Source organism: Heliconius melpomene, chromosome 14 (assembly GCF_056956725.1).
Source record: "Heliconius melpomene rosina isolate 202511_hmr_F chromosome 14, ASM5695672v1, whole genome shotgun sequence".
In the NCBI taxonomy this organism is placed as follows: Eukaryota; Metazoa; Arthropoda; class Insecta; order Lepidoptera; family Nymphalidae; genus Heliconius; species Heliconius melpomene.
The window spans coordinates 3,949,127-3,969,762 of record NC_140402.1 but is presented as its reverse complement, the minus strand read 5'-3'; the positions used below and the strand labels follow the sequence as shown (position 1 = coordinate 3,969,762).

Below are 20,636 nucleotides of genomic sequence, written 5' to 3'. Positions count from 1 at the left end.
AGTTCGATTCTCGCCCGAAGGTAACAAGACAAAGAGTATCATTGAATTCCGCCACTTAACACGTATATCTAAACTCGGATATTCAGTGGGAAGTGAAAAACGGAGAGTTTTAGCACTAAGTTCGAGGTACTAGGAGCGGAGAATATCGCGATGTTAGTCTTGAAACTGGCACAATATTGTTTACTGTTTTAAGCAACTGTGTGACCGATTATGTTCCTTACGTTGAATGCTAAACAGAGGATAAGAAAGAATGTTTTGCATTTATTATGTTAATTGCCAAGAAAATAAATAACTTTGGGCCGTAGATTTTTTTTAGCTTCATAGTATATTCCGCACACAGCAGGGTAGGTAGAGGGAACATAATGCTAAGAGTTAAGGCACTCTGTTCCCCAGATTCCACAGAAATTCTAGAGGCATTGCGTGTAGGTGGAACTCTACGAAACGGTTTGAATCGACACCAGAGCGAAGTGTGGGAGTCGAACCCACTACTTGGGGCACTTACTGTCACGCGCTTGTGCCCCTGGGCTACAAATGCCCTCATGTATGTACCTACATAATATGCAATTCGTCACATTGGAAATTCCAAATACATTGTAATTCTTCGTTTAAAATAGGGAGTCATTAAAATTTTATGGGTAATACAAAGCTTTAATCACTTAATATCCAAACGTAATATTAGAATAGAAGTTTATGTAAATTTTATCCTTAATGACCATTTAATATTTTCAGCTTCACGCTGTATCCCGCACACAGCAGGGTAGGCAGAGGGAACCTAGTATTAAGTTCCCCACTCCGTTCCCCACTTTCTGCTGAATTTTTGGAGGCATTGCGTGTTGAGTGGCAGAACTCAACGCCGCGCCTCGACACCAGAGCGTAGAAATCTATATATATAAAATCGAAAGGTCACTCACTCATCACGAAATCTCAGAAACTACATATGCTAGGAGTCTCAAATTTTGCATAGGAGTAACTTATAGGACGTAGGTGCTCGCTAAGACGGGAATTTGCAATATTCGACTTGTAAGGGGTTGTTTTTGGGGTCGCAAGTTTGTATGAAACTTCGTTACTACAAATGCTAGAAGTCTCAAATTTTGCATAGACGTCACTAGGACGTAGTCATGGAGACAGAAATTAATAATAACATAGTTCACGCGAGTGTAACCGCGAGCGGGCCGCTAGTGAAAATATAAACGTAAATAAATATTTCACTTCCTCGAGTGGGGATCGAACCCATAACCGTCGCGTTACCGTCACACCCTTGTGCCGATGCACCGCGACAGCCTCTTTAAAATTTTAGAGTTGAAAATATTTTTTATTGTTATTTTACATGAGTTATTTTCTCTTTCTAGCATAGCAAAATAGTCAGACAGGCGCTCCGTCCGAATTTAACATAGGTATTACGAGTGGTGGAACTTAACGCCGCTGTTTATCTTACCACATATATATATTTTTTAACTAAATGTATCCCTTATGTATTCCCTTATGAGTAGGCAGTGGGAGCCTAGTGTTGAGACACTCTGCGTGACTGGCCTCAAATCCCCTAATGTAATTATATGAATTTTCTGATAATAACCGTAAGCATCAAATTGCATTAATCCATACCTATATTATAAATTCGAAAGTAACTCTGTCAGTCTGTCTGTCTGTCTGTCTGTCTGTCTGTCAATCAAGGTCAAACCGCTAATTTTATTGTGATAAAATACTCATATAGAGATACTTGAGGGTCTCGGAATGAACATAGGATACTTTTTTTTCTCATATTTGTAATATTTTCGATATATACCAATATATTAAAATATTTATTAATTTGACATGCAATTTATTCCGACATGTTAATAACAACCGCCGTTGATAAGCAACGATTTGCAAAGTTTGTTGTTAGAAGGCGTCACCCAAAATGAGCTTGCTTAACGCATCTCTCTATTGAAAACTGAAAATAATTTCATAAATATATTTAATAAATATTCGTATAGTTCAAGCGGTCGTAGCCGCGTTCGGGTCCACTAGTTAATAATAAACAACACATATTTACATTGATCAAAGGCGGGCCTCATTAATTATATACTACGTACTGAAGACAGAAACAAATTGACATATCAACACACTACGCCCCGGAACTTTGTATGTACATTGTACACACATACAACACGAGTAATTTATATGTATGTATATTATAAGGTAGTCTAGGTTTACTAACGAGTTTATATGATTAAATTTCAAATATTAATTGATGTTTAATTATAATTTTAATTGTAATTTCAGCTTCACGCTGAACTTAGCCCGTTACACGTGGGGCATAGCGGGTTAGGTACATGGAGCCTAGTGTCAAGACACTCCGTTCTCCACTTTTCGCTGAAAAACAACGACATTTGTCTCGGTGCCAGAGCGAAGATTTAAAATATTAATAAATAATAATTCATTCCCCCGAGTGGGGATCGAACCCATAACCGTCGCGTTACAGTCAAACTCTTGCCCCTGCTCCACGACGGTTTTATTTATATTTATTATTGTTATTTTTTATTGATTTTCAAAAAAAAATCTAACGTAAATATTATGAAGGTTTTTTATGAAGGAAGGTCTTACATACTCGTATGCAGACTTCACTAATGTATTTGTATGTAGATAACAGTGAGATTTTATAATACTTGCCTACTAAAATTATTTAAATATTTAAAGAAATTGATAAAAAAGGTAATTATGTAATCTAAAACCTATCGCTCTTATCGCTGTCGTCGCAATGACTAGTAAATTAAGAAGTAAAAAGTTAAATAATATAATGTATTATTATTAACATTTCTGGAGGGAATCTTCTAACTGAAATTTCCTTCCATCCATCAGCCTTTTAAGGTCCACTGCTGGACATAGGCCTCCCCCAATGCTCGCCACTCCGTCCGGTCCTGCGCCCTTTGAATCCAGCGGGTTCCCGCTGTCTTCTTAAGGTCGTCGGTCCACCTGGTTGGAGGGCGGCCTGTACTCCTTTTACCGAGACGTGGACGCCATTCGAGGACCTTTCTTCCCCATCGGTTGTCGGTCCTCCTAACAATATGGCCTGCCCATTGCCACTTTAGCTTGCAGAAATTTCCTTACTATCCGAGATATCCCTTTTGAGAGAGATAGAAAGATGCTAAGATAATCCATTCCTCACATTTTGAAAAAGCAAATAATTAATTTCCTCGAGTGGGAATCTAACCCACAATTTCAAATTTATAGCAGACAACTGAAAAAGGTGCTTATATTTGTTATCGTAAACTTAATTCAATTCCTGACTATATGAGACTGACTATATTACTGTTGAGTTCTGCCCCTCAACACGCAAAGTCTCCAGAATTCGACAGAAAGTAGGGAACGTAGTGTCTTCTTAACACTAGGTTCCCTCTGCCTACCCTGCTAAGTGCGGGATAGAGCGTGAAGCTGAATAGTATCGCCATCTTATACGGTGTAGAGACAAATAACATAGTGCTAAGACGCGTAATTCTCTATTTTCCTTAGATTTCATAATCTTTGCATTTTGGAGCCAGAACCTTTGTCTATTAGCTGAGACAGAGAAATGCATACATTTCATAATGTAAAGATTGTATTCACAACTGCCAACAATAGGCACTTGTCAACTGTACAATTGGTCACTTTACATAATAATATAATTTCGTGCTAAAGGTGGAAAATAACAATTTTATTCGCAAATTAATAACAAAAATACCATATTTTTTTGCCACCAGTTCGCAAATTTGTGGATCTGTTCGAAATACTAAAAAATACCGGCTTTAAATCAAAACTCAAGAGACGATTCTTCAACTTCTTCAAATGACTCAAACCATCGGCTTTTCGAGAAATGCTGCATTCTGAAGAAATTGTCGTAGTGGGATGGGGACAATCTGAACTGCAAGCGGAATGTGGCAGAATCTCGACACCGTCTAATCCTTAAATATCAGCGAGTTGTTGTGCCTTCCATATCCCAAAGTATACTGGTGGGGTCAACATTTCTTTCAATAGTGAAGCAGCAATACCCAAATTTTAAATGGTTATCTCACAATCATTATGAATCTCGCTAATAAAAGAATGAAAAATTTTAATAAAAAAAAAATTTAAATATAAAAAATCTCTCCTCAGGCCTATGTCCAGCAGTGGACGAGGACAGGCTGATGATGATGATGATGATGATGATGATAAAAAATCTAATAATATAACCACATACTAGACTTGCATCTATTAATAGTTTGTTTTGAATGCGCTCCAAACATGTAATCAAGACCTATAGGGTTACTATAACTTCCTTAGAATGGTAACTCCTTCTAGGGCACTGGCGTACATTCAACCGGTATTATGCATTTATGCATAGGCTATTTTAGGATTAACTTTTATACAGAACTAGTTGTTTACAATTATTTATTTTAATATTTATAGTTTAAACTTAGTGGTGTGGTGTAGGCGCAAGTGTGCACAACGAGACTGATTATGGGTTCGATTCTCACTCGAAGAAATGATATTTTTATTTCTTCGCTCTGGTGTCGGCGTAACATGGGGAACACAGTATATTACATCAGTGTTGGTATAAAAAATTACTATTTTCACATTTAATTTAAAATTAATTTTAAATAAAATTTCTAGACATGTATGAATCATATAAAAAAAAATGAAATATTATTGATTACATATGAATGTAAAGTTTATTAGGGCTAAAATGTTTTATATTAAATCTGAGTCGAATTATGCATCATCCAACCACATTAAAAGATAATAAGTGGAACAAATTATTTAATAAATAATTAATTATTGTAATAAAAATCCTTATACGTTTTAAAGTTCTGATAAAAAAATTTTTTTTTTGGCCTGTCATGACCACTTTTCTGACTGTATTTGAATCGATGACTTTTAAGTGGCAAAACATAATGTCACTGTTTATCATACTAAGACGGAGAAATAAAAATAATTCATTACCAAGAGAAGGAGGTATGAGCATGAGCAATGATTGTGGATTTGATTCCACAACATTACATACAGTCGGATTAGAAAACTTTAATATAGTCATTACTTAATCCGCAATGCCTCCAGAATTCGGCTGAAAGTGGGTAACGGAGTGTCTTGCCACTAGGTTCCCTCTGCCTACCCTGCTGTGTGCGGGATACAGCGTGTAGCTGATTTTTTATGAATATTTTAATATTTTTTCTTATAAATTCAAAAGTGATGACATGTTAGTGTATAACAACGATTACTCACTTTATTTACATAGAATGCACCACTCACGTTGAAACTCGCTGTGAATTTACAATCGTAGGCGAGTAGGCGAGTTGGTACGTATCTGATCGGATTTAAATAAAAATATATTATTATATGCATTTATAAAATGATTTGGCTTTTAGTTTATTATATACTATCTTGCCATTCACGATATATCCCGCATCTGTATTCGGGATACAGCGTGAATGATAAGATTATCAGAGGGAACCTACTGTTAAGACACTACGTTCCTAATTTTTCGCTGTGACGGAGAGCTCAAAGCCGCGTTTTGTCCTCGTTACCGGACCGAAGAAATTAAAATTATTATTAATTATTTTCCCAAGTGGAAATCGAACTCACAGCCGTCGCGTATACAGTCACACGCTTGTGCCACTGTGCCACGAAGGTGTCAAAGACATACCATAATAAAATATTTTTACTAAATAAAACAACAAAAACTGTATTATTCTTATTGATATATCCATATAAAATCTCCTACCCATTTGAAATTTTTTACCCACGGTTTAAAAAGGATATTAAATGCTAATTAGTATGAAGAAAGCTTCCCTTGAAGCTCTCAGAGATAATTTCTCAAGCAACTAATAAGTATTAATGGCTTTTGAGTACTCGAGATAATAGAGTTCTTCGATGGTCATATGTTTATTTTTTAATTAGGGTAAAAGCTGTGAACATAAAAAATAGATAATGAAAAATATAGGATATCAACGTTGTGTTTAGTAACATAAACACATCTATCCCTATGTTATATATAAATAGGGAACGAAGTGTCTTAACACTAAGTTCCCTCTGCCTGCTACATCGTGAATTATTTAATTTATTTTCCCTATATCGATCCACAATGAAGTGCTTTTATTTAACAATTTATAATATCAACAAAAAAGTGGAGTTTACAGTAAGAGATTCTCTTCTCTTCTTTCTACCGACTTCAGCCTTCGACTTCTCTGAAGAACGGACTGTCTTGACGCTGGCCTACAAAAACAAAAAAAAAATCTTTCATATATGGATCGTTACGAACACGTACAGAAAGAGAGTGTTTAGTAGTGGCTAGGACCAGACCCTCGGTCTACTGGCTTTATCTGTGAAAATACCATATATGAATCCAAAACTCCCGTTTACTGTAAAAAGGGTAGTTTAATTTTATACTCTTCGTTTCCGATAGTGCTGACAATCGTAATAAAAATATCTTACAGAGTGCAGTTTATTCTAATAAGGAACTTTCAGCCAACATATCTCATGTGATATGAGGCTAAAACTTCCTTCAATAAGATACGTTCAACTTACCTTCGAGCTTATTACAGTAGGAATGTTTAATTAGAGGAAAGAATTTCAAAGTTATATTACAACTTAGGCAAATTTAATGTTCTCTATAAAATTGAAATAGTTTAATTAAATGACTAAATTGACTGGCTAGTAGTGGCACCATCATCAGCCTGGCACCAGCGGTTTCGTGACAGGTTGTATATTCGATTCCCACTCGAGGAAATAAAATATTGAAAATTTTCTATTTTCTCGCTCTGGCAACGAGTGCCAGGCGTCAGATTCCCCCACTCAACGTGAACTCCAGAGTTCGACGGATAGAAGATGCGGGTAACGGAAGATTCACAGGTTCCCTCTGTCTACCCTGCTATGTGCGGGATACAGCGTGAAGCTGTGAAAGAATTTCAAAGATATATTAGACTTGCGCACATTTAATGTTCTCCACATAATTGAAATAGTTAAATTAAGTGTTTAAAGTGCGCGAACACGTATTAGGCATCCGGCTCGCTTTCGACTGAGCAAGTTAGTGTAAATATAATCTCAGGAGGGGTTAAAATTATTTATGTGAGTGCAAAAGTCTGTATATCGGTAATGAGCTTCACGTAGACAGAGGGAACCTATTGTTAAGACACTCCTTTCCCCACTTTCTGCCGAATTATGGAAGTATTAAGTGTTGAAAGGCGGAACTCAACGCCGCGCTTTGCCTTGACACCGGAGCAAAGAAATTAAAATATAAATTTGAATAAATATTTCACTTTTCCCTCCAATGGGGATCGAACCCACAACCAGTTGCGTTTTCAGTCACACTTTGTGCCCCTGCGCCATGACCGGTCTCAATAAAATTTATAGTTCTCATACGAAGTTTTTTGTGATGCGTTTTCCTATTGAATTAGAGATATAACGCCGTTTGTTTTTTAACGACTTTTTCGTTAAAAGAAACATTGAAAACATGTAGCAAAAATATTTAAAGCCAGCTCTACACTACACTAAATCCAAGTATTGAGGGTAGTTGGGAAGCGTCTTTAAAAGGGAATCCAATTTCATGGGGGAAATGTTCATATTTATAACATAGAAAGGAAACAAGCTCTAAGCTACATAAATAAAGAGATCTCAGTAGGTATAAGCATTAAGGAGTGCTTGATTTCCCACAAAATATAAAAAAAATTATATGTAATATTTTTTTAAACTAATAAGAATACTAAATATATTTCTAATTCTTTTATAAAAGAAACTTAATTATATAAACAATTCAGATAATAGCATCAAAACTATCGAACCGTAGATAAGAGCATTAGACTGTTCAATGAAAAGTTCAGCTTTTTTCGCAACGTCGCCAATGACAACCATTTTTATCTTAAGAAATCTGCACTAGCTTAAATTAAAACTTGAAAACTTTGGAAATGTAAATTGAAATATACTTAATAATAAAAAAAAAATTCAAAACATTCTTTATTCAAATAAACTTATTATAAGCACTTTTGAATCTATATATTAATACAAGTCGAATGAACATATAAACAAAAAGTTACCACCGGTTCGGAAGGCAGTTCTGCTGAGAAGAGCCAGCAAGAAACTCAACAGTATATATTTATAATAATTTATAATAGTTATATATTTATTGAATTATTAAATTTTAAGAATAAAATGGAATGGATTTTATTAATGAGCTTGTCATAGTTAAAATATTCTAATACCTATACATTGTTATCAGAATTATATATATAGATAAATAATCATTTTAAATAAATATTATATTTATGCTTCACAATGTACCACGCATGTAGCAGGGTAGGTACAGGAAGCCTAGTGTTAAGACCGTCTGCTCCCCACTTCCTGCCGAACTCTGAAGGCATTGTGTGTTGAATGACGGCACTCAACGCCGTGTTTTGCCTCAATAGCAGAGCCGAGAGAAATGAAAATATGATATAATTCATTTCTTTGACTGGGAATCAAACCCGTCAACCTCAAGTACATATATACCTATCTAATTTATATAATCTTAAATAGCAAAAAATCTAAGAAAGATTTTTTTTAAATATTGCACACGGACTTGTTACTTCCCTTAAATAAAAATAAAAAATACAGGAAAAAGCTTGAAACAACATAAATTCCATCTGTAACATCTTCATTTACCCACCATTTAAATCACTCGAGATCTCAGGGTTCGTGTCAACCTATTTCATTTAACCAAAACTAAAACTAAGGTTAATTAATGAGCTTAACTACTTTAAACAATCCATTTAGTTAAGCCATTGACTAACGAGACTCTCTTGGGCCTAATTCAAAGCTTTTAAATGTATTTCTCTCGTTTCTAGCTGATTGTTATTGGTCAAAGGGATTTTAAGCACCTGAGCGTTATATTTTATGTGCTTACTCTAAAGTTGAGCAGACATTTCTAGTAGTAATTCATTTTATCAGCTTCATGCTGTAACCTGCACACAGTAGGGTAGGGAACTAGTGATAATACACTCCGGCCCACCATTCTACGCCGAGATCTGGAGAGGGAGAAAGAAATAAATCATTTCCTCAAATAGGGATCAAACCCACACCCAGGCGCGATACAGTTACACACTTACACCTGCGCCACGACTGGCATGAAATAAGAAATATAAAAATGTAATAAAGTCAGTAGGTAAATCATTCATTTACATTTTACCATGTTAAAAAAACTACTACTAAAAACTACTACATTTGACGCCGAATTTTTGTGTTCGTGGCATTGCGTGTTAAGTGGCGTAACTCAACGCTACGTTTTTGCCTTAGTACCAGCTCGAAGAACTGAAAATATTATTGAATAATAATACATTCCCCCGAGTGGGAATCGAATCTACAACCGTCACGTTACATTCACACGTTTGTGTCTCTGCGCCTGGACGGCCTCTCTTATTTATCGTTTAAATTATGAAGTTGTCGAAGCCGAGAAAACAACAAATAATTTATATTAAACTTTGTAAATCAGGTCAATGAAAATTCATAGCTTATTTCTTATAAAATCGAGATCCTTCGTAAGCTTTTTCCTACTGAACAGAAAACTCTCCAAGTTTAAGTTTTAGACGACCGCCGCAGTAATTGAGGGTCAAGTAAAAATGGAAGTGGAAATATTTTAAATTCAATATAGTTATAAGAAATCTGCTTCCGAGGGTATTTTGATTCACACTTTGGGGATTAATTTGGTGTCGACAAAAGCGGTTTTCGGGATCCTGAAAAAAACCAATTTTTTTTATTTTTATCTTTTTCTTCACTGTAAAATTCAAAATTCATTAATAATGTTTTTTTCCTAATTCTTAGAAGTAATAATAAATAAAAATAAAATTGTATAAAAAATATTTTTAAACAAAAGAATCTTTAAAAAGCCTTTCTTCTTTCACAAAATTTTGTCAGAAAATGTCTTTTATACACTTTTTTTCGAATTAAATCCCAAGTAATGCCGTCTAGTAATGCTAGTACAGATTACAGTTAATTCCGTGACCTCTACAACTATTCTGAAGGTATTCGTATATCATGAACATCTCGTCGAGTCGACATCAAAGTGCAAACTGCTAAGCCTGCGTCATTCTACAGAATCTGTGAGGGATATCTTTAAGCCTTAGATGATATCTATTTCTACCTTCTTTATCTTCTTTACATTACATATATAAAGATATATAACATATAAAGAATGTATCGATTATATATTATTAAATCATCAATAAATCAAACAATCTTGGTAAAATTTTATATTATTTATTGTCTTAAGTAACAATAATATAACAGCAGAATATTTACATTGTTGACCTTTGCATAAAATAATAACCCAGTCTCTCCGGAGCTCTCCTCGGAGTGTATGTAATCTCCGTTAAGAATTGCTACGGCTCTAGAATACGGCCTCTGAGTGAACAGAGAAAAAGATACAGTTGTGAATGGTGGCGCTCCTTTTACTCGGTCTTAATATAATTGAACACAAAGGTAAACAAACGGACAAGAAAATTATCCTTTCAGGGTTCCGTTTTTTCGTTTTTAGAAAAGAAAATATATAGATTATACGCTAACCTATATAACATAATATTATGTTCTGTAAGCGTACAAAGAGCGATCAACTAAGTCCTAAACTAGACTAAGATCAGAACCAATTAAAATTGTTATTACATACATAGCTTCACGCTTTATCCCTAACGGGGTAGTCAGAGAGAACGGACCGCCAAACGTTACGGTCTCTACATACCTCTTTCGCCTCGTACTGTCATCAACCTCTTCGTACATGCCCTCTGGGGGATCCTCATGCTTTTTACGTAACCTTCCTCCAGTATCTTTGATACTGTGTTTTCGAAGGTCAATCGAGGTCTCCCCATACCTCTCTTACCGCTCTTACCGCTAATTGCTATTATTATAATATAAAATAATGTTATTTAATCTGTAATATAATCTACGTCCATTGACATTAAATATATTTAATTTATAGTATAAATAATAGTTGTTTAAGGTGAATCCTTATATAGTAAAAGTTTATTATTATCGCTTAATAGGTACGCAGGTGGCGTGCATAAATTAAACTGCGGGTGTGTGTGACCTGCTGATAAGTTGATGTGTAATATAATATTAGGTTTAGGAAGATCGTTTATAAAATAATATAAAACATTCGTAATATACTATTGATAGCTTTTGATTTTTATTGTCACAATTAGATAAAATTATATGTAAACATTTAAAGTATTAGTTAGTAAAAAAAATTGAATTAAAATAAAACTTAAAAGAAGCTATAACGAATCATTTGTAAATCGTATAATATTAATTTACTTAAAATTATTATATTTGTCATCCTTAGATTTTTAGATAAAATAAGCCTAATTAACACTTCCCCACTTTCTGCCGAATTCTGGAGGCATTGCGTATTGAATGGCAGTATTCATCGCCGCGCTTTGCCTCGTCACCAGAGCGAAGAAATGGAAATATAAATGTACATAAGTATTCCACCTCCTCGAGTGGGGATCGAACCCACAATCGTCGCGTTACAGTCACACCCTTGTCCCGCTGTGTTACGACGGCTTCAAATTTAAATAATGATAAGTAATTCAAAAATAATATTCCTCAATAATATTAAGTATTATTTAACTCCATCTAGTGTCTAATAGCGTAAAGCTATGCGTAAGTATTTTGCGCTCTAAAGTTTAACAAATTAACGTTAGATGGCGCTACAAGCAGTTTGTATCAAAGTGAATAATAACATGAAAATATTTAGTATATAAAAAATATTTTAAAATTAAAACACATCACTTTATTAGATATAATATTTTAAATTTCATTATAATAATTTTTAAGACAGCTCATAGATAGTTTATTTCTATTGCAACTTATATATTGTCTATGACTCAACAAAATGGCAGCCTACAGTCATGACCGAACGGGGTTTTATATTCTTTGTTTACTTTAAAAATATGTTTCTCGTTGATTTTTTCTGACTTTCATGTGAGATAATAAAATGTTAATGGACAATAAAGACTTAAACAGTTGTTTGGATTTGTACAAGTGTGTGTTTTGATGTAAAACAAGTGATACTAGTCTCACCTTGTAAAGAGAAAATGGGGAACTGTTTTAGTAGCACGGGGGAAAAGGAGTCGAAAAATAAAAATGAAAGGGTGAACCCTCATGAAGAAGATCATGAGAGACAGTTCCAAACTCCTGTACCAACACCTCCACCTGATCCAATAAGATCTGCTGTAAGCCAAGGCCCAGATACAAACGAGGTCCCTCCCACCCGAATATTTGTTGCCCTGTACGATTACGATGCTAGGACCGACGAAGACCTTAGCTTTAGAAAGGGAGAACATTTAGAGATCCTCAATGATACACAGGGAGACTGGTGGCTAGCCAGAAGCAAGAAAACTAAACAAGAAGGTTACATTCCATCGAACTATGTCGCCCGCTTGCAATCTATAGAGGCCGAGCCGTAAGTAGTCAAATCAGTTTTATGCAATCATTACAATAGTGAACGGATCCTGTACGATTTCATTTACGTTAATTATATTTTTTACTATACATTATTTATTAATATGTCTATTGAAATATTTAATACGTCGTTTCGAAACCACTTGCCTTTACAGTATTATATTTTTATGTGTTTTTAGCTTTATTCTTGTTTACTATTGAATGATTATTCAAAAACAATAATATTTCTATGTAAAATTAAGGTAAACATAAAGTAAATATGTTTTTCAGACATTTTTCAATAACAAATGACTAAACATTAATATTAAATTAGTAGTTGTAGATATCAAAGTTAAAAGGAAGTATGAATCATTGCATATGAAGTGAAAGCATGGTATGCACACATTACAATACACCAAGTGATAGAGTGTGAACATAAATAGAAAGGTGGTCTTGATATTACAGAAAAACACATTATCATCTAATTTTGATATATCTGGTTCATTTAAAAAGCTTCACATTTGCATCCATTAATAGAATTTTAGTAATTTGCTAAAATATTCTGTTTATCTTACTAATAAATTACAATTACACTTTTGTGTAATTCCCCAATAATCAAAGATTATTTGATAATGTCTTTTTTTTATTACACAACATTATATATTTCTAAACATTTTTCCTTGTCTGTAAAACTAGAATTTAATTGTAAACAGCTGATAAAATATTTCATATTTATGGGCACTGCAAGTGTGATGTTGAAAAGTAAAGCTTATTTTTAGTATAGACTAGTAACCTAACTATAAGAATATTTATTTTCCTACCTGAATTACCTTCTTGACTACATTATCTGTTGTGACTGTTAGGAAAGTTTGCAAAAACACAATAGTAAAAACTGCATTTGCATCAGTTAAACAATTTTTTTTACTGATTCAAATGCAGTTCTAAAACAAAGCTTGCATAAACACACAGACTAGTAAACAAAAATTGAAAAATTTCATTTATAAATGCCCCTTTTAATAGATTTTCTTATACACCTTCCTTATAAAAACATCAATTAATTACAATTTTATTGTACATACAGATTATACGATGCTCTAATTCTTCTGATATCATAAAATAAACATACTATTACCCTAAGCAGAAAACCTGATTATATACATTACATGGTTAAATATCATTAGCATTTCCATTTTGTGATTGGAATTCTAAAAATTGTGATGTAATATATATTAGTATTAATTCAATGAAATGTGAAAGTTATTCTCAAGTTTTTTATCTACGTTCATATACACCTTGTGTGATAATTTAGTAACAAATTAAATATAGTAAATGAGGATGTTGTTTACTAACTATTTCCTATTGATGTGCTAATGGGGAAATCATAAATTTACTTTAATATTAGTGTTGAGGCTTATAATACTGTTTTGTTTTATTATTTATAGCTTCATGCTGTATATCATTTAATAGCATAGAAGACTATATATATTAGTGTTAAAACACTCTGCTCCCCACTTTTTGTTCAATTTTTGAAGGGAATTTATGAATATGACAGTGAAGAAAGCCAATTAGTACTCAGTGATGGCTACTCCACTAAAGGAAAATGTGAAATATGTCATTTCAGGAAAAATAATAAACCTACTAAAAATAGGAACATCAATTAACCACAAAATAATATTGAGTGATTTAAATTACTGTTAAAGTATTCTCTGTTGCGGTCAAATATTTATAAACTTAATCTCTATCAAAATTATTTGGAATATGAAAAAATGTAATTCCTGATATTAGAGTATTTAACTGATCAAACTCTTTAGCTTATATCAGTATTGATATAACCTCCAGTATATTTATACAGAATTTGAATATATAACTATTATTTTTTTCTTTAAGACATTTAATGATATAGTAGGCTATATCATGACTATATATATATATAGTATAACATAATAGCAGATGCTATTTTATGTTAAGTTTACTTTTTTTACTTACTTTAATTATATAACAAATTTATTTAAATTGTCATATTTTAAATTTTATAAGCTTTTTAAATGTGCAGTGAAAGAATTTGAAGCAAATGGAATAGGTTAAGCTTATTTTAAGTATTAAATTTTAATACATTTCGTGAAAAGTAGTCAACGAAATATTGATGCAAAAATCAGTATATATAATTTATAGTACAGTATATATTTAGTACTATATATAGTATTTTATAGTATATTATAGTATATTATATGTATTTCGATCACTGCCCGATTTTAGCCAGAAACTACTAAAGATCATTATCTTATCTTATCTTATTTCTAATTGTTACGTCATTGTTATCGAAACAAAAAACTTCCATTCAGATATTAATATGCCTATCTAACAAATATAAACTTACAGACATACACAAATCACAGATTATTGTAGTTATTGTTAAAGTTCAATAAAAAATATATATATTCAAATCTATTAAAAAACCATTAAAATAATCCATATTTAATATACATAATTACTATCTACTTAGTGTTTGTGAAAAGCAAAAACACAAATTAAAACATAAATATTTAAATAATTTAAAAATTTTACAGGTTTTGTAATAATTATGTGTGTAGGTATATTTACTTTAAAAATATCCACTTTCACCCCGCCACCGGGCGTCGGGCTATGCCTCGTTTAGATTTAACGCTATTACAATAATAATTGCAAACTTGAGATTGCGTAACCGCGCGACCAATCCTTGTCACACTTTGTGTGTATGTTAGAAAAATTGCAAGCGAAAGTAATATTATATGAGATAGATGTCTAACATACGTACGGACAGCTGACAGATTGTTATTAAAAATACTAGAGCTGATTAAGAATAATATAAGTTTTGTTATAGGTATATTATATACTGACATTTGTAACGAATTATAGCAGTACGAGATCGGTCATGTGATTTCAATTATTATTGACGGACGGAGAGACTTTCACGGAGCCCCACTTTTTATTTTTGTTCTCGTTTGAAATGTTAATGATTAATACAACAAAGAGATTTTGATATTTCGTCAGTTTGGAGCTACTTTGTTTTGGCGTATAAAATATTTAAGAAAAATTTTATAGGTGGTAATGATTGAAATCTTTTATATTTCATTGATAGATATCTAATAAGATCTCTAAGACCGAAAACAGAAATAGGATAAAATATGATAGTAATTTTCTATAATTTCTATAATCTTAATGTCTTATCATATCTACTCTATTTTCTAAATGCGTAAGCGATTAAATGCAAAAATACACCGTCCAGTCAGTCCCTTTCATAATTTACCTGGCGCCGTACGTATTTAGATTCTCATGAATTTAATGACATTCCTTAGATATTTCAAACGTGTTATGATAATATGATTTTCATTGAGGAGGATAATTTTGTCATTTTACAAACTATTTATATGCTAATCTATTATTGCATATAATCTAAGCATCACCTTAGGAAGCTTAAAACTATCAATTTTATATGAGGAAATGAGATTTTTGTTATTACTCCTTTATAAGGTTTGAAAGTTTTTTGTAACAATTATTTATATTATTTATACGTTTCTTCAGAATTTAAACCTTTTACTTTCTCATCCGTTTCCTGGATATGAATTTTAAATCATCGTCCAAGGTAATTTTTAATGGTTCGTTAATAATAAATACTGAATGTGTTCTAAATTGAAATTGCTCGAAGGTATTTAGGTCATTCGGTCACAGCTATATAAGGGTCGTTAGTACCGAAACATCGATTATGATAAATGAAATTCTTCATAAAGTTAACAGGCATTAAAGTTAAATGAAGGCTTCGGTTCGGTGCATATTATATGTGTATACCTACGCTCATTTTTAATTTATCTCTTTCAACAAAGTTTAATTATTTTAATACTTGAATGATGCCGTCGTTAATGAATTATTAATTATTAATATTTTCATTTCTTCGCTTTGGCATCTAGGCAAAATCCCGGCGTTGAGATCTGCAAATCAACACGCAATGTCTTGAAAGATTCGGCGGAAAACATCGGAATGTCTTAACAGTAAATTCTCTCTGTCTGTATGGATATGTGTGGGATACAGTGTGAAGCTAATTTTATACTTAAATGAAGAAATAAATTAATAATAAAAATTAATAGTAAAAAATTACTCAATTTTCATGTTTATCTTTTATAAACTTGGAAATTTAAGAACACTTTATTTCTTAACATTTACTAGTCAATTAAGCCTCAGTAGCAAAACATATTAGCTTCAATTTTATCGTGATTTTGTAAAAAAAACTTATAGAATATACTCCGAGAATAATTACATATCTGATACAAAACACAGTGGTATTAAAGTATTTTTGTGTTTTTATTTTTCATTTAAAAAACCATTTATTAATAATAAAACTTCCTTCTATAAAAGTTTTTAACCTTTTTTTTCTGTAGTCACTTAAAGCTTCTCGTTATTGTGAGTCAACAACATTGACGTGATATCTTTGCGTTTTTTGCATAGTGTTTGTGGAATAACGTGTGTGCGTATTTAATATTTACTAATATATATGTGTCATAATTTTTTATATTGAGGCCAGTCGTGACGCAGGGCCACAAGGTGTGGGTTCGATTCCCACTTGAGGAAATGATAATATTGTATTTTCCTCGCTCTGTAACGAGGCACGATCACGGCGTTGAGTTCTTCGTTCTTCGCACGGTATTGCTTGCCAAGACTACTCTAGAGCTCAGCGTATAATACGGAACAAAAATATTTTAATGAGAACAGAGTATCTTAACAATAGGTTTCCAGGCTCTGCCTACTTTGCTATATAAAAAAAATACAATTAAATTGAGTTTCACATTCATGCGTCTCTATAAGTGCAAACAAAAGAGTCCTTATGTATTTCCGCTACCACAGATAACTCATATGTGGACTTAACGTCATCAGTTTTGCGTGTAACCTTTTATGTACTTGAACTAGGGAAGCACCTTATTATCGTTTTATTATAAAAACCGTAATAACATATTGTCTGATTTTTTTTAACAAAGCGTTAATATGAAATAAACATAAAATGTAGGTACATAAATTTTTGTCGTATCTCTAAAGAAAGCTCTTTAGAGATATAGCTTTAACATTTTTTTGTTTATATATAGGTATCATTTAATTTTGACATTTATTTCGCATATTTAAAAGCATAGTTGAGCAAGCGGCGTTTAATTCCGCCACATCAACACGCAATGCCCACAGAATTCAGAGATAAGTGGAGAATGAAACTGTCTTAATGGAAACCGACTATTACTAGGTTTCCAGGTACCCTGTGCTAACCCTGCTATGTGCGGGATACTGCGTGAAACTGAGAGAGAATAAAAAAATAATATTTACAAGTTGTTGTCTTGTTACAAGTCTCTACTGACGGTAGCTTGCCTCTTACCTTATCTTTATTTAGCAACTTCCTTATGACGTGTTAGAGCTTTAATTAAAATTAGATTTAATTTTTTTTTACATAATCATTTAGAAATGATTCATTGATTTTTTGCTAATGGCGCCGTTTCTCTTACAATTAGCACGACAAAGAACTTTGACCTTTTATTTTTACGTCAATATTTTTTACTATATGTAGGTAGTTTTATTGTTGTTTGTTAGTGTTTGACCTATTCGTCATGGTCGAATTAAATGCGAACAATGTTTTTCAATTGCTCCTTGAACCTAATATTGTATATAAATAATAGGTAGCTAAATTTAACCATATTATAATTGGTACCTATTGGTAGAGGTAGCAGTATTTATTATAGGTTTAAGTAAAAACAAAACGATTTTAATAAATTTGCCTATTTGAGGTTATTTTAAAAGTTAAATCATAACAGAGGCCAGCCGTGGCGTAGGGATACAAATTTGACTGTAAACGCCACTGGTTGTAGGTTCGATTCCTACTCGAGAAAATCAAATATTTTAATATTGCCATTTCCTTCGCTCTGGTATCGAGGCAAGCGCGACGTTAAGTAAGCAATGCCTCCAGAATTCGATGAAAAATGACGAATGGAGTGTCTTAACACTAAATTCTCTCAGTAAATTATAATAACATTATAATATTAACAAAGAAACTAACACTAGCTGCCATATCAATATATGCTCACAAGGAAACATTTCCTGATCAAACAGGCAAATTGTAAGGCAAATATGAAATGTTGGAAGTTCTCATACCTCTCGTGTTATAGGTAGCGTCTGTGCTGGGCTACTCAGCTAATAGCTATTCTTGCAGCTTACTTAACGGTGTGCTGATGAGTGAATGAAACTATCAACCAACGCCACTGTACAAACATTTTATTGCTTTTCGTGTTTGGAATGTTTATGGTTAAATTAATTGTTTTCTATGGGGTTTTTGTTTAGTTTTCTTTCAAATGAAGTAATCTTTGACAGTTTGAAATATATTGTTTTTTGTATGATCAGAAAATTTTATCATTTTTTTTCTTTAAACTTTAATTAACTTTTGATAGGAACCGTTGGTATTTTACTTGGCAATGTACGGTATTATATACTGGTATATTATTATATGATTCATTAACAGGAAAATATGTACTTAAGTTTTTATGTTAAACCTATAATATTACAATAGGAAAACTGGTGTTACTTGTCCTGATAATGCAAATATTGATGTGAATATTGTTTTTTTTTTTTCATTTTTCAATAACGTCAATGACAAAAAGAAAAGATAAATATATTAGTCCGCCATTTTCATAAATTTAACCAAATCCAGATCGAACGCCGCTCTTTGTCTCGATACCAGAGTGAAGAAATAAAAATATGAAAAATATCCTCGAGTTGGAATCGAACCGTTTACACGCTTGTGCTAAATTACGACTGGACATAATAAATAACTCTACAGATTATGGCAATTAGTAAGAATCATTGTCTCCACCAGCGATACACGTTTTTCATACATTCACACATATCACGATAGTTAAGACGTAGAATGTGATTATGCATGGCATGTAAGCGCGATCCCGGAGTGGCTTCCTGTCAACCGTTTCGCTGAATCGCAAACCGCGTCAACCGACATATAACACTTACCAACGCATTCTGATCGACCATTAACTATAAACCCTAAGTATTTGCATAGGCTGCTATATTATGGTTAAATTAACCGTGGTCCTAGTTCTATGTAAGATAGTTCAAATTTTATGTGTTTCTCTGCATAATTCACGATAAATATAGTGGAAACAGGAAAAAAGTTATTTTTTTTGCGAATTTACGATTAATTCCTTTTGAAATATTTCTAAAATGCATAAGCAAATTAGTATGTGCATTTCAAAGCTTCTAGAAACATGTCCTCGAAATATTGTGCATGCGGGATCTATTATACGTTATTTTTATTACCCGTGGATTATGCTAATTTGTACATTTTATCGTCTTTGTTTATAGCTAAAAATAGCAGCTTTAAGTAAATTGGAGGTTTTCTTTATACTCAAGCTGTGTATATCCGCAAGAAGTGGAATCCGATAAGGTATGTCGATCAATTGACCCAAAAAGTTATGGGTTCTGTGTTACTAACGGCTTCTGAAAACTCACATTTCCTAGTAAAGACTGTTGCTGTCAAGTTCTGACGGCCTAGGAGACAGGATGCCCGAGTTCACCGCTCTGGCTAGTGCTAGTTAACTTTTTTTCTCACATATTTGTATAATGTTTTTATTAGTGTATAACATATTTTTTTTTATATTTAAAATTATTTATAATTGCACATTCCAACACATCTGCTGTTTTGAAAAAATGCTCAATGAAGGAAGGAGAAAGAGTCTGCAATTTAAAGCACATTTTTTTGGTTTTTTTATAATATGTTATGTAGAATTTTATGCTTTAGTAATTTAGTCAAGAACTTAATTAAGAATCTATCTCTCCCCAAACATGGAAGTGGAATTCGAATTAGTATATTTTATTGGCGTCAGCTAATTCTTATATAAGAACAGCTACGAATATGAATTTTAATATTAATATCGGGGGCCTTTCACAACATTTCTAGATCAATTCAGACTTTAGCTAAGAAATTAAATTATCTGATCCTATCAAAATGACGAAGAGGTAGCGCAAACGAGTCGACGCGGTCATTGGCTCATTGCATAAGGCACACCTTCACGTGCTAGGGCGGATGATCTGTACGCCTAGTGATAAGTGGGGTTCTAGGGCCCTCAAGTTTGATTTAAGAGAGAGCAGCGGCCGAGATCGCGTGCAATTAAGGTCACTGCAGACGATGTGTCGCGTACGAACGTTGCCCCTTTTTCACGTGTTCGACT

At 32.8% G+C, this 20,636-nt stretch overlaps 1 protein-coding gene across 1 annotated transcript in view; it reads left to right on the top strand.

Annotated features, from left to right (window-relative positions):
• Window positions 1-11,832: 11,832 nt before the first annotated feature.
• Src42A (Tyrosine-protein kinase Src42A) overlaps window positions 11,833-20,636 on the top strand; it is a 54,141-nt gene continuing 45,337 nt past the window's right edge. The window contains exon 1 of the mRNA XM_085197120.1: window positions 11,833-12,415. Coding sequence (XP_085053246.1) covers window positions 12,048-12,415 — 368 coding nt within the window. The 5' untranslated portion in view covers window positions 11,833-12,047. The remainder of the gene's footprint in view (window positions 12,416-20,636) is intronic.